We start from the raw sequence: 20303 nt of genomic DNA on the forward strand, positions 1-20303 counted from the left end.
CCCTTAGATTGTCAAATAAAAAAATGACAACAGCCAACACAACAATAGCTGTCCCATGTGAATGCCCTGCTTGAATCATAAATATATAGGTCAGATAATAGAGCTGAATCTTATTGGTTACATCACATAATAAGGTTGCATCTGATTGGTTAATTCTTGGTATCAGAAATCCTTATATACAAGTATAGGCATCTGTTTTTTTAAAAAAAGTCACTTTGGGGCAAAAAGGGTAGGTAATTATTATTATCATTGTAAATAAATCAAAATTATACCTATATTTTTGTCAGATTGGCAAAAAATATTTTTTGTTCTGTCGCAGAATTATAGTAATTAGTTTGTGTGCCATGAGATGAAAAAAGTTGAAAAACATTGACAAGAGGGTATTATGCTAAGTGAAACCAGTCATATAGAGAAAGACAAATATATGATTTTACTTATATATGGAATCTAAAGAACAATAAATAAATAAACAAAACAGAAACAAACTCAGAAACAGAAAATAAACTGATGGTTGCCAGAGGGGTAGGGGGTTGGGGAGCTCGGTGAAAAAGTGAAGGAATTAAAAAATACAAATTGGTAGTTATAAAAGCAGTCATGTGGATGTAAAGTACAACACAGGCAATACTATATAGCCAATAATATTGTAATAACTATGTATAGTGCCAGAGAGTACTTGAAATATTGGGTAGATCACTTTGTAAATTACATGGTTGTCTAACCACTATGCTGTACATCTGAAACTAATATAAAATAATACTAAATGTCAACTATAATTGAAAAATAAAAGAGAAATAGTTGAGTAGAAGTAGCATAGTGACTAAATTAAGTTAAAGGTACGGATTGAATATGTTTTGTGGGTAAGGGAAAATCAATCAGTAATTTATATTATTAAGGTTTGAAGCTGCAGTCTCACTGGAAGATCTTATAGTATCAGTAAGCATTATACATGTTTAGATGTTAAGAGTTTATGCTGCAAGTGAGAGTAGCATTGGATATTTGATACCCTGGGAGCTGTGCTATAAGATTGATTGGGTATATGTGCCACCAGACCAGCTGGTGCGGATAGAGTGCTACCATACAACTGTGTAGCACAGTGACAAGTCCTCCTACTGTAGTCTGTCTCCCACCCAAAAGAGTAAGAGAGATTGTATTGCTTTCCCAAATATAAGAAATACTTGTGGGGGTTAGGGATAAAAGCCAACACAGTCCAATGCCTTGGTTACATCCTCCTAGAGCTTAAACCAATTGATATATCTGCCAACATTGACTAGGTATGTCCCTACCTAAAGCCAAGGTCCTTTCCAACCCAATGATCCCATCATTATTTGTTAATGGGTTTTCAGAAGGACTAATATTTATTTTTAAGTAAATTTTATGCACTTAAAAAAAAATGAAAAGACTTCCGTAAACATTTAGTTGGTTTAATACATGCTATGACAGTAATGTTTTTTTGCCTATAATTGGATGCAGACAGCATGGAAAAGTCTATTTCCAGCTAAACATTACCCTTTCTTCCCTTAATAGACTGGAGTACAAATCATGTACCAAATGGGCTTTTTCTAAATGAAAGCAAAGTGTATCAGCTTCATCTCGGTGCGCTCAGGCATCATTCACTCGGTTCAATCAGTCCTGCTGGAACACCTTTCCACTCCATGTGGGAGGCAAGCTGCTCAAGCCTGCGTGAAATATTCAGAAGCCAGCCCTGAATATCTCACCTTCATGGGTGGTCTCTGGAGGCCTGTTGCTCTCAGGTTTGTTGGTGAGAGCAGTGACCAGCTGTAGTTTCTCTCTTAGCTTGGATACCTGAGAATCTGCATGGGTGGTCTCTGGAGGCCTGTTGCTCTCAGGTTTGTCGGTGAGAGCAGTGACCAGCTGTAGTTTCTCTCTTAGCTTGGATACCTGAGAATCCGAACTATCTTCTTTCTGCCCAAAACAAAGATCACAGAGGTTTAAGGTAGAAGCAAGGCTTCATCTGATTCTTTATTATGTTCCCAGAGCCTATTTAGCATGTAGTGCCTGACCCCCAGTAGATTCCCTATCAGTACAGGCAATGAAGAAATGAATCAACAAATACTAGAGATATCTTCGGTACTCAGTGCTGATGAGGGCCTAGCTGGATTTGAGCCTAGACCATTAAGGGAACATTATGCTACAGATGATCTGATTCACTGTGAACATTTGGCTGATGGGGGAAGGAATGCCTGTGTCAGCAGTAAAGGAAATGTCCCCCTGATCAGGTGCCTCTGTGACACCTATTTCCTAAATGAGTAGGATATTGGTTTCTAGGAACGATTTCACACTAACTAAATAATTTTCCTGAATATATTACTTCACTTTGTGAATAGACGACTTTAGGTAGAGTTTTATGCTCTTATCATGTTAAAAAAAAGCAACCAAACCACAAATATTCCCCTGATCTTTCTTCTCTCCGCACATGGTGATGATTCAACTGGTGGCAGGAACTGATAGGAACATGAAGAAGAAACTGTAATACTTCTAATTCAAAGTCTTATTTATATCTTTTTAAAAAGCTATTTACCTTATACCCTGCCTCATCCCCATGATGATCTAGAGAGGCATATAAAGGTACATTTAGTTATAAAAGGAGAGAAGTCTGGTTTCTATGAGGCCAGTTTCTAACTGCTTTGGCTAGGGCGAAAGGTCCTGATCCTGTGTTTAATTAGAATATAAACTCATTACATGTTTCTTTTATTCAATATATATTTACTTATTTCTCTTCTGCCTTTGTTTCTACCCTAATAGTTATTGTTTAGGTCACTCTTGGTTTATTTAGAGAGCTAATATATGAGCATATGTAACTAAAACTAGGTCCTAACTGCTTGAAGAATTTATGCTAAAAGAAATGACATATGGTTAGGATGCTTACATGACGCAGCACAAAGGGACTCATACACTGAGACGACAATGAAAAACAAAAGGTCTGAAAGTAAAGCCAAGAAATTCAGGCAAAAATATGTATTAGCTGTATTTTATTCTGATATTTACTGTTAAAAAACCTGAACTACTTTTCAACAGTAACCACCTGTTACTTTTTTCTGTTCAACACTTATATCTGGCTCTTGAATTTTTCCTGTCATTCTCCAGTTGAAGTTTTTCTAAAAAAATTTTCTTTGCAGCAGTTAGAAAATACAACAAAAGCCTAGCTTATAAAGCATTAACATTTTAATATATGAGGCTTTTATCTGACAATACAAAACTGTTAAGGAAGAAAAAACATAGATGGAAAACATTACATTGAAAACTGCTTGTATTTGGTTCATTTCAAAGTTCATTTTCTCTGACCCTCATATCTGAATTTGTCAAATGTAATATGCATCTGAGATGGTATTTTAGCGACTCAGTCACAATCTTCCTGATTTTTCCTTTAGCTTAGCTCAGACTTACAGTATTAAACAACACTCTAATCACAGAGAATGCTGCAAGCAAACTTTCTTTCCTGAGGTGACAGGGTATATCAGAGATTGCTTATCTTGACAACATGTCTGGGATGAACAACAAAAGGGAAAGGTACAAGTTGAAGGGAACTGGCTGAGGCTTAAATAGACTATGTAAGTTCTGAGACTGCAATTTAAAAATAAAAAAAAAAATTTTAGGTTAGTCACCGTTTTTAGATTATCTAAGCCACTGTTACCCATCAGTACATATAGCCTTCTGTCTTAGTTTAAAAGTCATTTCCTTAGAAAAGCCTTCTTCATCTCTGCTAATGCCCTCATCATACCCTGTACTTTTCCTCTCTAGCATTTATCATATTTGTGATTAATTATCTGTTCAATTACATGTTAATGATTTTCTGACTGATGTACTTTGAACTCCACCAGAATACGGTTCACGTGTCTATCCTGCTCACTGTGGTCACCCCAGTTCCTAGCAGAGTGATTGGCACTAGGTAGGTGCCTGATAAAGTATTCACTATTCAATATACTAATACACTAATTAATTTGTCTTGAAGTTTTGCAAATGAGACAAAAGTAGCTCCTTTTGAGAAAGCAGCAGTAGTTCAAAAGTACAAAGATGCTGGTGCATTTATTTTTACTTCAAAGTAAGCTTCCTGTTATTTACCTTTATGCTTTGGATTTTTACTGTGTCTGTTCTGCTGGTCACCTGATGCAAAGACTCTCTTTTCAGAGTGGTAGCTCTTTCACCTTTCTTAAAGGGTAAAAAGAACAAGAGAAGATTAAAGGCAAACATTAAAATGTAAACATTTAGCACTTTCTCAGCAATTTGGTCAACTTATTTAAAAGATCTCAGAACACTTTCAACAGAAATACCAGAAGGAGAATGAGAGAAGAGAGAGAGAAAGGCCACCAAGATACAAAGCTGAGAATGGTGCTTAGTCTAGTTGTTTCATTCACAAACTTTAAAACTTTGAAGTATAAAAAGCAAGAAAACTTTAACCTAGAACCATACCGGGAATGATACTATTGGAAGAAACAGTAAGGCAGGTCTTACTATTAACAATTTCCTCTTCTGGAGAAAAATTAAGTGGGGAAGAGAGGGACAGTAGGGGAAGTGTGGGATGGTAAGTTTTCATAATAAGCCTTGAAAACCTTGAGGCCTACTACTCATCAAATCATCCAAAATTCCTAGCCCCTACTTAGGTTAGCAGAATTCAAAAAGGCTTTTTAAAGTAAGGCTCCTTTAATTTTCACAGATTTGTAGTCAGTTACACACCCCTGTAAAACATGAGAGGAAACAGGTCTTACTCCACCCTCTAAGCCAAGTCGAGGCAACTTGCCAAGGCTCCACTGTGGCAGAGCCAGTTCAAACACTGCTTTCTATGTGCCACAGTTTGACTTTACTCATGGGCTTGCTTCCAGCTTTCGTGGTTACATAAATTTACAGTATAATTTCCTGTATTTGGTTTCCATTTCTTTATATATGCCTGTGTCTTTGTTGTATGAAATCTTTAAGGGTGAGGATTGCAACTATTAAAAAGCAATCCATATGGATCTCAGCACAAAGTATATGAGAAAGGTGATTAAAGAAACACACAATAACATGAAAACCAGTAAACCACATGGTCTGCCAACATCGGTGACTTAGGAGGTCATTCAGTTTCCTCATATGTAAAATGAAAGGCTGGACTCAATGGTCTCTTAAGTTGAGGAGCTGGTCAGATCTCATCTGTTTTAAATGGCTTTCCTGACCTTATATGCAAAAGTATCTCCTTAATATGCAGAAAGAGCAGGATAAATCTGAAAACCAAGTTCTGGCTTAATGAAATGGCAAACGATTCTTCAGTTATTGTCACTGTCATTGTTCCCACCCCCACCCTTAACAATTTAAAAAAGAAAAGATCAAGAAGACCCCACTTGGAAAAATGTGCCAGAGCTTCCCTACCAGATGTGTCACTGACAACATAATAGGAAGCTTGTCATTTCTGCCAACAACCTGTGGTGAGGCCTGGGCAAACAACTAAAGCTCTATACATCTCCCCTCCAAACCAGGACCAACACCTCCTGTGCCATTCACAGCGCAGAGCTAGTGTCAGGACTAGAGACAAGGATTAGGTACAATGCAAATGGGCAGCCTCTCAAATATGCTGGAAGACTGTCTGAACAGGTGGTGGACTGTCATCCACGTACAGACAAAAGACACTGCAACACATAACACATCACAAAAGATCTGAAAAGGCTTACCATGCTGAAGGACAGGTTTGCTTGCTTTTCTACCTTGCTCATAGCAACCAGATCTCTTTCTACCAATTTGACTCTCTGGGTAAGAATACTGACTGTCTCATTCCTCCCCTCCAGTTTAAGATCACTCTGTCTCAGGGCCATTAGGGCACTGTTTACCTCCTCTAAAGAGTTGTGAAGGTACAGGATATCCTGGAGTGGAAATAAATCAGGTTGTGGAATCCAGCTAAAGATGTATACTAGACAAGGAGGCCAGCAGCACTGAACAACCATTATTATGTCAAGTTACTGAAGTAAACGCCTTTTCTTGGTCTAGACCATTGATCATGTCTCTGCTTTGTCCCTCTAACTCTAAATCGCTCCCAGTTTACTCTCTCTGGAATTGTTTGGCCTCAGCTAGAAAGGAGGGGGAAAGAGGTAAGGGGACTACCTACATGATTCACTCTCTAGTCCCAGGAAGCTGAGAGCTTGGGAATTGATTTCCCAATGTTTACCTCACCTGCTGGCGGGAAAGATGGCTAGGTTATTAACTGAAACGTCCATTTACCTAATTTGTCAGAACAAAACTACCTTAGGAACAATACCAATTACTGAATTGGCTCATGTAGCAAAACCGTAACAAGTAGTGCATTATTTAGTACAAGATTCAATTATTTTTATTGACATCCTTTAGTTACTGATTACTACTTAAATAGAAATGATGACTCTCGGTTTTAAAGGGCATTAAACTCAGAACAGGAATTCTTCTTAGTAAAGATTTCCTTTATTCTCTTCAATTTGATTCTAAATTCAATATCCTTTTTTCTCCTTGTCTTTAATCTTTAGAGAATCTTGATTTTTTAGGATATGCTTTCTAATGTTCTTAGAATTTACTGTGGCTCAAAATAGCCATTGCTCTGAATTAATCTGCTATCCATCCACCTTTAACTTGCCCAGATTGTTGCTTTTCATAAAAAGTTTTAGGATAGTCTGGTCATTCTGTCTTTCAAGATGTGAAAAGGAATTTAATCCACTGATCGACATGCAGGGAAAAAAGCAGATTGCCAAACAAGAGATAGGACAGATTCTTGGATCCCTAAGACAGCATCACATACCCCTCTCTGCTCAGCTCTCAAGTAGGCACATATATGCACGAGATGCCTGCTGAGGCACAACACTAAGCATAAATTACTCAGGCTGCTCTAGAGTCCACTGTGGTCACAGGGAAGTAAGTCAGAGACAGAAAGTACCTGTTTCACATTCTCACTGTGGGTTTTATTGTCAAGTGCTGATGGGGCTGAAGGTGATGGAATAATCTGGTTGATTCTACTGGTTTCCTTCAAAGAGTGCTGATTCTGTTAACAGGAATGGAGGTTAGTATGGCAAGCAGTAGTTACTAAGTCTACTTAACCATCTGGAATGGTCCCAGAACATTCTAGCTTCTCACAGGGGGCATCCAGAGATTAATCAACATGCGACAGATCTAGGAATGAGTGGAGAAGCTAGGGAACTTTTGTACGCCTTGAATAGTCCAATTTTGAGTACGTATAACTCATCTCCCCAGCACAACAGCAGAAGCTGTGCTATCCTTTTCACCCTTCATAAATCCTGAATGGAGGTAAGTACCCATTAGATGAATTCAGGTCTCTGAATGACTGCAGACAGCTTACATGGGCACAGCTTTGAGAGACATTTGAAAACAATCCTTGAGCAATGCAGGGGTTTGTTTGTATCTGTTATCTATTCCTGCGTAACAAATATTCCAAACTTTGTGTGGCTTAAAACAACAATAATTTATTATATGTCAGGATTCTGTGGGTTGACTACGCTCAGCGGGAGTGGGGGTATTCTGTTTCACGTGGTGTAGGCTGAGGTCACACATAGCCACATTCAACTGGGGGCTTGAACATCCCAGATAACCTTTCACCCTCTAGAGCACCCCCTTCACTTGGCCTCTCATTATTCCCTAGTCTAAGAGTCCTGCCAAGTTCTAGATCCACAGAATAGTGAGAAATACTACTGTACTGTTTTAAGCCACAAAGTTGTGTGGTGATTTGTTATGTAGCAATAAACTGAGACACTTCCCCACTCTCCTTTTCTTCTTTCCTATCCACCTTAACTGCTTAATTTACAGACTGTAAAAGTAACAATAAACACTGTTCACTGTATTTTTTAAAAAGGTGCATAGTAGGGCATCACTATTATTACTACACAGAAAAAGGGAGGCAGGAGTATGGTAATTTTCAGTAGCACTTGTAGATTTCCTTACCATATTACTCTGTAGTAATTCCATGGCTTTTTTGTGTTCATCCACAGTTTTCCGTATTGCCTCTATAGCAAGATGGACACTGTTTAAAGTATTGCCAATGAAAGCTACACTCTGAATAGAAACATGTAGTAAGATTAGTGTTTTTTCCTTTTTAAAAAATTTTAATAGCTTTATCAAGATACAACTGATATAAACTGCACATGTTCAAAATGCGTAACTTTATAAGTTCTGACATACATACACCTGTGAAACCATTACCACAATCAAGATAACACACATCCTTCACCTCCAAGTTTCCTCAGGCCCTTTAGTAATTCTTCCATCCGTCCCCAGGCAACCACTGATCTACTTTCTGTCTCTACATATCAGTTTGCATTATCTAAAATTTCATGTAAAGAGAAGCAGTGAGTATGTACTTTTTTTTTTAAAATATGGCTTCTTTCACTCAGTATAATTATTTAAAATTTATCCATGTTGTAGCTACTCGGCATGCAGCTGAAGAGCATTCTCTTGTATGGATACATTGCAGTTTATTCATTTGTTGATGGACATTTAGGTTGTTTTCAGTATTTGGCTACTACAAATAAGGCTGTTATAAACATTCATGTGCACATCTCTATGTGGGCATATGCTTGTCATCACAATACCTAGAAGGGGGATGACAGATCATACGTAGATGTCTGCTTAACTTTTTAAAAAACTGCCAAACTGTTTTCTAAAATGGTTATACCATTTTATATTCCCACCAGCAATGTACGAGAATTCCAGTTACTTCATATCCTCAATACTGGTACCTGCAGTCTTTTCAATTTTAGCCATTCTAGTGGAAGTGTATATATCATCGATTTCATTTTACATTAAACACTGATGAATGGAGGTCAGTGCTTTTAATTATTTCAAATATCTTCAAACTATGAATTTCATATAGCTTATACTGACACAATTAACAGGAAAAAGATATATATGTAAAACAAGCAATTTTCCCAATTTAAAGGACTTTTCCTAGAGGAAAACCAAATCTTTCCTTAAAAAACACCACTAGTTTATAGATTTGGAGCCCATGGATAAGGCTCTCTCACAAATTGCCTCTCTCAAGCCCTGCTGTAGGCAGGTAGATGGCAGAGCTAACACTGTAGACTGCCATGGAGTTTAAAGCAAATGATGACTTTTGAGTGAAAATGGGTGAAACCATTTTTGGCTTCGGGAAAACTAGCATTGCAGAGATGAAGGAAAAATTCCATTTGGCAGTATTTGTTCTTTTTCTACTTTAGAATCCCATCAGCAACTACTGAGGAGAGCTAGATACGAGTAGTAGTAGCTTACTTTGCTTTCATTAGGCCTAAGGAGCCCAAGTGGTATCAGGGACTTGGGAAAATGACTCAGAAGCCATCTTTTAAAAAAGCCCTGTCCTAAGGGAATGCTCAAAAGAATGTTACTATTTGGTGGGTATTGGCCTTTTATTAAGATAGACTAACAATTTTATGATGTCACATTAGTATTTTAAACCATGGTCTTTTATATTACATTGATAGCCAAGAATCCAAGAGAACAAGAGATGACATTTTCGACATTTAAAAAAATTATACAAGTACACTGAGGTTAGGCATTTGAGATGAACTTCCACTTCAAAATTGAGCCCCTTGTAATAAAACTAGTGTCTAACATTATAAATGCACAGATCTGCAAAGAGAAAACACCCTGGGTAGAAGTCTCTGAGCTGGGATGCTATCTATGCAAGCTTTGTTGTTACAGAAGCTACAGGCTTTGAGAGACACCTCCTGCTAGAGACTACTCACTGGCTGGCTGTATGATCCCATCAGGACGCAAGAAGATAGTAAGTTATTGTTTGGTATTCTCAGCAACTGCAAAGTGCCTGGCACACACCAGAAGAAGCTCCTCAAGTGTTTACTAAATTAATGAATGCAAAAGTAAACCACCTTCCTTCACTAATGTGAGACTATCAGAGTTGCTTCTGTGCTAAAGGCTAGAGGCCTACCTTTTTCCCACTTGGCACTTGAGAACAATGGCAAGAAGCATTTGGCCTCAAAGTTGTCCCTACTTTTTTATTTAAAGTTATAAGCAGATGACCACATTGGACAACTAGCAAACTATGGAGACTGTGCACACAGGTGGAGTGGCTATAAAATAGCAAGTTTCGTTTCTGTTTTTGGCTTAAAAAGTTCTCCTTTGTGAAGATAATTTATATATTTATAAAGCCTGGCAGGTAATCAAGTCAAAGTTATCACACACTAGCTTTTGCAAGTTAAAGACGCTAGATTTGATTTCCTTGCCCCAGAATCCCTTCCTCCATTTCCTGCTGCAGGGGCTGCTGCTTATGTTCCAAGTAGGCCCCTTCTGCTTCCTACCCCCTCTCGCTACCCAGCTCTAAGATGCCTATGTATTACTCATCTGCTAGGTGACTGCCTCCGGCTCTAGGCTTGAATCGTAGGGCTCAAATAAACAGAAATTCCAAATTACTGTTTGCCTAGGCCCTAGAGCCTAGGGTACATATGGGGTGAAGTGCTTGGAGGATGTGCACCTTTACCTTTACAAAATAATAGACAGTGTTTTCCAAAATGCTTTTTACCAATTTATTCTCCCAGCAGGAGTGTTTGAAAGTTTCCTTTGCTCTACATCCTTGCTAACATTTATACATATCATGAATTTTGAATATTTGCATATCTTCAAATTATTTTTTAAAAATTTAAAAATTAATAATTTAGAGCAACTCTCATGCACAATTGGTCTGCTTTCATGAAGACACTGTGGATGATGAACTGAAAAGGCAAATGATGAAAAGCGAACCCACATACGTTAACATAAGATTCCCAGCAGAACAATCCTGGGACTTGCAGAGCCAAATAAAAAGGTGCACACCCACATAAAACAGGGCTAAAGTCACCTGTTGCAAATTTAAAGGCCCAACAAACCAGATCAAAACAGAGATATTCTGAAATCTTTAGAACATAGTGATATGCTCTATTACTGCCCTCCTGCAGCAGGTGATTTCAAATGCCAGGCTTTCAAAGAAAACTTCTAAGGAGCTAGAATTACAGTAGTCGGTTAATCTCAGTGGCTATACATAGCACTTACCTTCTGAAGTCCCTCTACAGTGGCAGGCAGGCTAATTAAGTCTGCTGCTGATTTAACACTGGCTTTGAGATGGTTTACTGCAGAATTCAACAGAGAAATCTGAAAAGAAAAGAGTAACAAACAATGAAAACAGAATCTGCACAGTGAATGCTTCCTTCACAAAGTCTACATCTGATGGTGATGCCAAGGCACCCTTTGGATTTTATGCATTTCTGTGATCCAGACATTATATCTTGTTCAGCTCATACCTTGAATAGATTGGAGATTTGGAAGGCAGCAATAATACCCCTTCTTTCTCTGCCCAATTTAAAGACTAGTGCCAAAGAGGGAAAGGCAATTATTATTTTTTACCCTACTCCTGGCAGCTACAAGATGTAAAAATCTTAAATTACCCAAAAGGTGATTACAACAGTGATTACAACACAATCCTTCAACAATTGGACAGAAAGCAAGCTAATGATCAAAGACTCCTGAAGGATTTCATTTTGGTAAAAAAATAACACCTCAGTTATTTACTGAACTTTTGTTCCTGCCCAAGTGGGAACATATATTATTAAGTAAAAGCCTATCATCACAAAATACAGTCTACAGGAAATGTACCCCAACAACTTGAACAGCATTTCAACTACTTGGGGATTTAGTTTTGGTTTAACAATGTGATTAATATTTCAAACTCAATAGCTCAACCAAAGCACTATTTTGTACCCTGAAGGGGCTCAATAAATACCCACTGACTCGCCGACTGATGCACTGAATGTATAAAAATTGGAATTGAATCAAAATAAAATGTGTCTTCCCTTCTGCTATTTAGGGGTAGAATTCTAAATAGCTGGACCGCTCTCTTGGATGGGGGCTGGGGTAACCTGTATCATACTCAATTCTAGGCTGCAGAGATCATATTCTAACAACCTTGCATTGTGGATTAAAACATTCTTGAAAGATTCCTGGTTCCATATTGCTTTCCTGTCCCAAATGCTAGAATGAGGACACAGATTTACCAATAGCAATTATATTCAGAGGGCCTCACAGGATAACCACTAAAGTTTCTAGGCACTTGTTACATAAAACAAAGTAAACCTGATCCCCTATTCTTTCTTTCAACAAATGTTTGGCATCTTCTCTGTGCCAGGTACTGCTGCAGGCACTGTGGAGACAGTGGCAAGCAAGACCATGAAGTTCTGCTTTTATGGAGTGAAAATATAGTAGGTGAGGTAAAAACAAAGAAGGAAAATACTAGATAAAAGTACTATGCAAAGAATTTAAGCAGAGCTCTGGGAGTGAGCAGCAGTGTGTTCTGAACAAGAGAGTCCAGTGAGAAGCTGGGGAACTTGGGTCCTCTTCTTTCTCCTTTCCTTTAGGAGGGAAATGTTCCGGAGCATCAAACCATTTTTCTTTCTTTCTTTCTTTTCCCTTCCTTCCTTCCTTCCCTCCCTCCCTCCCTCCCTCCCTCCCTCCCTCCCTCCCTCCCTCCCTCCCTCCCTTCCTTCCTTCCTTCCTTCCTTCCTTCCTTCCTTCCTTCCTTCCTTCCTTCCTTCCTTCCTTCCACTCTCTCTCTCTCTCTTCTCTCTCTTCTTCCCTCCCTCCCTCCTTCCCTCCCATAAAATTTTATACCAGGTGTCGGTAATCTTTTGGAGATTACATTTTAGTGCAAGGAAACAAACAATTTTATATAATATCAGATAGTAGGATATGTTAGGAGAAAATTAAAGTAAGGTAACTTGATGAGTGACTGGGTAGCTACTTTAGATTGGGTGGTTAGAGAAAGCCTGTATAAAGAGATGAAATTTAAACAGATCTAAATAATAAGGAATTAATCAGATGGAAACTGAATGAAGTACATTGGAGGGCAGAAGGAACTGTTAGGGTAAAGGCCCCAGTGCAGGAAAGAGCTTGGCATCTGACGAACAGAAAGAAAGCTGGTGGCAGGAGCACATAATATGAGTGGGAAAGGGAGAGGGGGGAGGGGGAGGGAGAGATGGAGGTGGGGAGGTAGAGGGTCTACCCCTCCACCGTAGGGAGGGAACATTAAAGAAAATAGTACTGCCCAGCCAGGCGTGGCTCAGAGGTTGAGCATCGACCTAGGATCCAGGAGGTAATGGTTCAACTCCCGGTCCAGGCACAGGTCTGGGTTGTGGGCTCGATCCCCAGTCCAGGGCGTGCAGGAGGCAGCCAACCAATGACAACTCATCACTGATGTTTCTATCTGCCCCCCCCTTCTTCTCTCTGAAATCAATAAAGATATATTTTTAAAAAAAAGAAAATAGTACTAAATGTGATAATAAAGTTCTGAGAAAAGAATATCAGTGCAGGCTGAACTGGACAGGCTTCACTGAAGTAGGACTCAAATTAGACTCTGATGGAGAAGAGTTTTATATATAAAAATAAAACAGGTATTCTTTCTAGGTTAGAAGGGTGAGTGTGGCACTGGGTAATAGGTAGGGAGCAACAGCATGAATAGGCCCAGGAAGACTTTTTTTGCATGGTAATTCTCAAAGTGGTGATGATTTATTTATTTGTGTAATTATTTGATTAAGTTCCCCAAGAATAGTAATGGCCTCACAAATAGCCAGTGTGGCTGGTTGGCAGCTACTATTTCCCCCCAAACCAGAGGAGCAGCTGAAAGCCAATGCCAACAGGATAAGGTGAGGTACTGGTCCACTTCTCCCCAAACTCTCTAGGCCTGGGTATCAGATGCCTCACTGAAACAATATGCTCTAGAGAGCTGACCATTAACTCTCTAATTACCAAACATCACTGAGAACTTCTTACTCACTTATAAGACCTGGACCACACACTGGTCACTAGGACTCACTATGTTCCCATAAACTGCAAAGCTTCCATCTCTCAGTATCCCTTTCTTAATAGTGGAATAATGTCAAAATCTGGAAAACTACAGCAAAGCTACATGTGTAACTAGAATGGAGAGACAAGGGGCACTCTCCATTACCTCTGGGACTGCTCAAGAATGTCAGATTGGATTCAAGCAGTACAGAAGTTATCTCTGAAAGTCACACACTATGATTCAGAGTCTAAAATGTGGAATTAAGTAGAAACCTTTAAGATAAAAACCCAAATTTCAGCCAAAAGATGAGTCATGACATTTATGCATATTACATGACTTTTCATTAGCAAAATTAAAAATAGCTGCTGTAGACCATTTTATATTATGAAACCTGAAGTGCTGCTTTTTTGCTTTGGGGTTAAAATTAAGTGTTCTTTAAATAGCAAGCAAAAAAGTTACTAAAACAGACAGCCATCAATGACGAATATGAGCTCTAGCAGGAAACTGATATCACATCCTTTTAACTTCATCTACTGAGCACCTATTGCATTTTATAGAGGATATAAAGATGGAAGGCAGAAAGAACTGGACAAAAACAGGCTCCTAGGACTTGGGACTTTTTTTTGTTTTAATATATCTTTATTGATTTCAGAGAGAGGAAGGGAGAGGGAGAGAGATAAAAACATCAATGATGAGAGAGTCATTGATCAGCTGCCTCCTGCACACCCCCTACTGGCGATCAAGCCCGCAACCCGGGCATGTGCCCTGACTGGGAATGGAACCATAATCTCCTAGATCATAAGTTGATGCTCAACTGCTGAGCCATGCTGGCGAGGCAGGCTTGGCCATTTTAATGTTAGCACTGCTACACAGCTGTGTGATCTTGGGCAAACTACTTAACTTCTCTGAATCTCAGTTTTCTTATCAGTAAAATGGAGATACCACCTCGCAAAAAAGATTTCATATGTAGTGCTTCTAATAGTGGCCTACACAAAGAAGGCATTTAATGAATGGTAGTTATCATCTTAATTGCCATCTTTATCATCATCACCAAAATTATGCTTAAAGCACGGAGTACAGTGTAGAACCTTCTAGTGTAATTTTTGCTTCCTGTGGTTTCAGTTACCTGGGGTCAACTGTGGTGCAAAAATTTTAAATGAAATCTCCTGCTATCCCAATCCATCCTGCCAGGACATAAATCATCCTTTTGTCCAGTGTATCCAGGATGTATATGCTACCCAACCATTAGTCACTTAGTAGCTGTCTCGGTTATCACATGACTGTCACGGTATCACTGTGCTTGTGTTCAAGTAACACTTATTTTATTTAATAATGGCCCCAAAACTCAAGAGTAGTAATGCTGGCAATTTGGATGCCAAAGAGAAGCTATAAGGGTTTCCTTTAAGTGAAAAATGGAAAGTTCTCCACTTAATAAGAAAAAAAAAATATAGCATGCTGAGGTTGCTAAGATCTATGGTAAGAATGAATCTTCTATTTGTGAAATTGTGAAGGAAAAAAAAATTTGTGCTAGATTTGCACCTCCAACTACAATAGTTACAGCCACAGTGCATGTTAAGCGCTTAGGTAAGATGGAAATGGCATTAAATTTGTGGATGGGAGACATGAACAGAAAACATGTTCTGGTTGACAGCAATGTGGTGTGCCAGAAAGCACTGGGCCCATATGAAGACTTCAGCAAGGTGTCCCCTGAAACAGGTGACACAAAGCCATTTCTTGAGAGTAAGAAATGGTTACCCAGATTTAGGAGTGGGTTTCTGAAAATATAAAAATTACTGGAGAGACACCACAATTACATAACTTTTGTTATAGTATACTGTTATAATTGTTCAATTTTATTGCTATTGTTGTTAATCTCTTACTGTGCGTAATTTATAAATGAAATTTTATCATAGGCATGTATGCATAGAAAAGACATAGCATATAAAAGGTTTGGCACTATCTGTGGTTTTAGTCATCCACTGGAGGGCTTGGGATATATTTGCCTTGGATAATGGGGGACTACTGTTACTATCACATCACAAGGTGTCTGGACAAAGTGCCAAAAAAAAAGATAAAGAGCATACTATAGAAGATGACTCACTCAAGGTCCTTGCTGACTCTTGCTGACATATCCTTACTTCTGGCCTCTTTCCACCAAATTTATGCTATAATGAAATACAAAAATCCCCTGAACACACTGTTTCTCATTTGTCTGTGCTTTTGCACACATATAGTCAATTCTCATTATTCACAGTAGTTACGTTCTAGAACAGAGATTTTCAACTGGTGTGATGCAAGAATTTTTAAAACATGCAATACCTGACTATTTAGTCAGAGGCACTGACCTCTTTTCCCTTAGACTGTCAAATAAAAATGACAACAGTCAACACAACACTAGCTGTCCAGTGTGAGTGAATCAAAATTATACATATTGTTTTTGGTCAGATAGGCAAAAAATGTATTTTTGGTGTGCTGCAGAATCTTAGTAATTAGTTTATGTGTGCCATGAGATGAAAAAGGTTGAAAATCGCCACCCTAGAAATTCACAGCAAACACTGAATCAGTGATTACTGAACCACTGCTCCTAGGGGAAGTACAGAGTTAGGTTCCTGAGAGCCCTCTGGTCATAATATTTTTGTTAAGTGATCAATATAATACATAACTTTGTTTTATGTGAGTTTCTTTTAAAGGTGTCTTATTTGATGTATATTGTTGAACTCGTACCTGAATGAAGCATATCTAACACACGTATTTTCCCTGTAAGGCACAACACAGCTTTCTTGCCTTTAGCCATACTAGATAAACTTCAGCACTAATGACAGGTGTACATTTTAAGCAGTGGAATCACCCTCCCCCAAAAAGCACAAAAGTGCAAAAACCATGGCACTAAATATATCACGAAAAGGAAACCTGTTTACACTATGAGCTGAAACACGGCAGCCTTGTTTGACCTCAGCTGGAAACATTCCTGTTGGGTCACTAAAATTTTTCGCAACTGTCCACCTGTCAGTGAATACCTGACTGCAAAGCACTGCAAGTACAGATTTGGGGGTTACAAATTTTAGCTAGTAGGTGAATTTGCAAATATGGAATCTGAAAATGATAAGGGTCAAGTTTATTAATGAAGACACCCTCTCTCTTTCTACAGAATTTATCTGGCCAACTCCTATTTGCCCTTCAGGACTCAGTTCAAGATATCTTAGAAGCCTTGCTTGACCCTAGCCAGTCTGGGTTAGATACATACCTAAAAAATGCCCCCATAGTGCTCATATGGACTGGCTTCTTATTGCTATTCATGCTGTTTTACAACTATTTACTTTTCTATCTCCTCTATTTGACTGTAAGAGCCTTGAGGGTGGGAATTCAAGGTCTAACTCCATAAAAGCAGCTTATTAAACATTTGTTGAATTAATGATCTTCAAAGAAGGGGGAGAAGACTACCTATAATGGTTGAGAATGGGCATGAGTATGAAATCAGAGGTTTCATAAATAACACAGAAAAGAGATTTTAACACTAGTTTAATGATTTTTCAATGAAAAAATTGATTTTAACACATTTCAAACTAATGGCTTTTTTCTTCAGGCTACATTAACTTCAACTCATATTGTGATAAGGACAGTCCTTGTTAAGTGATATAATACATTTTCTTGTTGTTTAAGCCACTTTGGATTGCTTTAAAAAAATTTTGCCACTAAAAGCATCTTAATTGACAGAGTTACCCTTAGATATAGAAACATGGTTAAATATTAATTTTATTTGCATACTTATTTTGGTTTTGGACAAATGCCTTTCCATCAGAGATGTGTAACAATTTTAGAAAATCACTCAGAGACTAATGAGGTTCCTCAGGACTAACATAAATCTCTGCTTTACCACCACCCGCCCTTCTGCACCCCTGCCAGCAGAGAATGCTCTGCCTCAGGTTAGTTTCATCAGTCAGTCCCATCAACTCTGAAGATCTACTAAAGCTAAAATGGAAAGAAAGGGTTTCAGTTCAGTCTCTCCTGGTTTTACATATGAAGCCCTAGGATTGAAGTAAACTGTCCTGCTTGTCTTCCTTCCCAGGTACTTTCTGCATTAAAAACAACAACCGGGACAAGAATAAAATGATTTAGTTTCTAGATTCCAAATTAAAGAGAACTAAGAAACCAAAACATGTAGCAAAGATCTGAAAACCCACATGTCCTCTCACACTAAGTGCAAATTTCCCTTTGACTCTTCTCTCGTGCTGCTTTACAAGGAGATGGGAAATAGCTAACATTGCCTGCTCTTCATCCTGAAAGATCTCATCCTCGCTCAGAACTATAAATTCCATCACTATCTAAATGGAATCTCGGGTTTGCCCCAGGGAGAGACGCTGATTATCTCTCAGTGCTTCACTGTGGGTGACTTTCACTTGATGTAAACTCTGGCCAAACTGCTCCTTTGCTCTGTGAATACAAAGCCACAGTTTATCCTTTTCGTTTTGCAAAAACAGGAATGAATACTTGCTTTTTCCTAAATACTGAGAGTTCAAATATAAAAGATAACGGGTAAAAACTGCAACTGATCAATTATTTCACGAATGATTTTAAAAAATGAAACAGAATAGGAAACAAAATATCATAGGGCATCATAAGGGTAAGCTAATGTTTTCAGAAACTTTTATTTCAGTTACATATATGTGTGTGTCTATTGGATAATGACGTAAAACATTTCTTATGGTGAGTTCCGGGCAAAAGTTTTAAAGCTGCAGCCCAGGCCTTTGATCTCTGGTCTTAACTGATGAATTGCCCCACTCCTGCACTATTGCTGAAAGCTGGGGGGTAGCTTCAGAAATATGTGTAAGCCTTTTATCCTAGCACAGTGTTCTTTGCCACTGGCTGATTCTGAACTTCATGACTCCATTCTGAAGAAGAGAATATCCTCTTAGCGCCAACAAGGATGGCACATCTATTTTAAGGCACTTTGCAGGCATACCACTCATTTGATACTTGAGTTTTCTTTTCAATGCACATTATTCCTAATAAAACTGAAAAAAACTGAGGATAGGGACTGTAGTTACCCAGCGGCAACTATATAAATACAAGATGTTTGATCAAAATCCTTTTAGGGATTGGAAAAGTTTTTCCTCTAGGCTTGGTTGCCTGGCCAAGGTATTTAACCAACTCTACCACTTCCTCCTATGTTATGCTAGAATAACTATCATTAGCTGTGGTTTCCTAATTGGTTTTAGTATAGTGTATAGCACTGTACCTCAAGATTGTGTCTATAAGTTTGTAAACTCTAGTAAACATAGTAAGCTCTCATTATCTAATAAAAACAGGCTATCCTTTTTCTTGGGGGTTAGATGGCACTCTTTAAAAAAAAAAAAAAGAAGATACCTACACTGCTCCTTAGGAGAACTGACTCAAGAATTTCCAACTCCCTCTAAACTGCCCTACTTTGTAAAGCTATCGTTTGCAGAAAGGGTTAACAGATTAATTATTTGGTAAATGCATAACTATTACCTATTTTACCTGAACTTAATGTGTTGGGATCACAGTTTGCAAAAACCATTTCAAAAAGTAAAGCAATTTGGAGTTTGCTATACCCACAAATTCAGACCAAACAAAACTAATATTATAGCCGACAGAAATAAAACCACACTTTCGCTACCTGCTTATTCATTTCTGTGATGTTCATCCAGACCATGTTCAAGCCCAGCTCTCCAGATTCAATCTTCTCAAGTTCTCTTTGTTTGCTGAGTAGTTCTTCATTAAGTTTGGGGATTTCTTGGAATGAACTTTTCTGATTAGATTCCACTAAAAGCAAAAATAAGAATAATCATAAATAGCCAGAAAGTTCCCTCATGGCTCCAAGAAAAAATGATCTCATAAGGTAGGAAAGAACATAGATTAATAAGTTAACTCTGGGAGGATAAGGACTAAATTTAGATCTATCAACTACATATTCTTTTATTTATGTGAACCTTTAACACTGAAGCTCCTTTTAACTGGGGCTATTCACTACTGGCAATACAACTTTCAAAAGTCAGATGGCTAAAAATGGTAATGATGAATATCAGCAGTAAGAGTTGGACTTGAATCTCAATTCTGTAACTTACTAACTGTGATCTGAAGAAAATTACATGCTCAAGTTTTTTGAGCTCAGTTTCCTCATCTGTAACACACAGATAAAATATACTTTACAGGAGTTTTAGAATCAAGTGAGAGAATGGCTGTAAAGTACTAAACACAGCTGGCCTGGCATACAGGGATAAATAAATGTTAAGCACTGACAACCTTTACTCCATTGATGCTCCAGCTGACATAAGTTATATCTCTAAGTGTGTAAGTCTACTTTCCTCTATCTCAAATTGGTCAAAAGCAAGGTGGGTTCTTACCCCCTTTCAAGTACTGTTATGAGGACTAAGATTTTAAATCTTTTTCGTAAACAGCAGAGTGTTTTCTTAAATCCACCCAAAAGCTCAAAGTAAAAGTAAAGGAAGATAAAGGAACATGTTAGGTGGAGTACAGGGTGCTATTTGGCCTTTCCTTTGGG

General features: G+C 38.3%; 1 protein-coding gene across 3 annotated transcripts in view; it reads right to left on the minus strand.

The window, feature by feature from the left end:
* Positions 1–20303, minus strand: part of EFCAB14 (EF-hand calcium binding domain 14) — a 35428-nt gene that overhangs the window by 7804 nt on the left and 7321 nt on the right. The window contains exons 3-9 of one of the 3 annotated variants that reach the window (XM_087820413.1): positions 19419–19564; positions 10999–11097; positions 7906–8016; positions 6887–6991; positions 5657–5849; positions 4081–4163; positions 1716–1923 (exon numbers count right to left, since the gene is read on the minus strand). In XM_087820413.1, the coding sequence (XP_087676539.1) occupies positions 1716–1923; positions 4081–4163; positions 5657–5849; positions 6887–6991; positions 7906–8016; positions 10999–11097; positions 19419–19564 (945 nt within the window). Of the gene's footprint in view, positions 1–1715; positions 1924–4080; positions 4168–5656; positions 5850–6886; positions 6992–7905; positions 8017–10998; positions 11098–19418; positions 19565–20303 lie in introns of all 3 variants that reach the window. The other 2 variants (XM_016199296.2, XM_016199297.2) reach the window with 2 other exon arrangements.

Source organism: Miniopterus natalensis, chromosome 9 (genome assembly GCF_054644295.1).
Source record: "Miniopterus natalensis isolate mMinNat1 chromosome 9, mMinNat1.hap1, whole genome shotgun sequence".
Lineage (NCBI taxonomy): Eukaryota > Metazoa > Chordata > Mammalia > Chiroptera > Miniopteridae > Miniopterus > Miniopterus natalensis.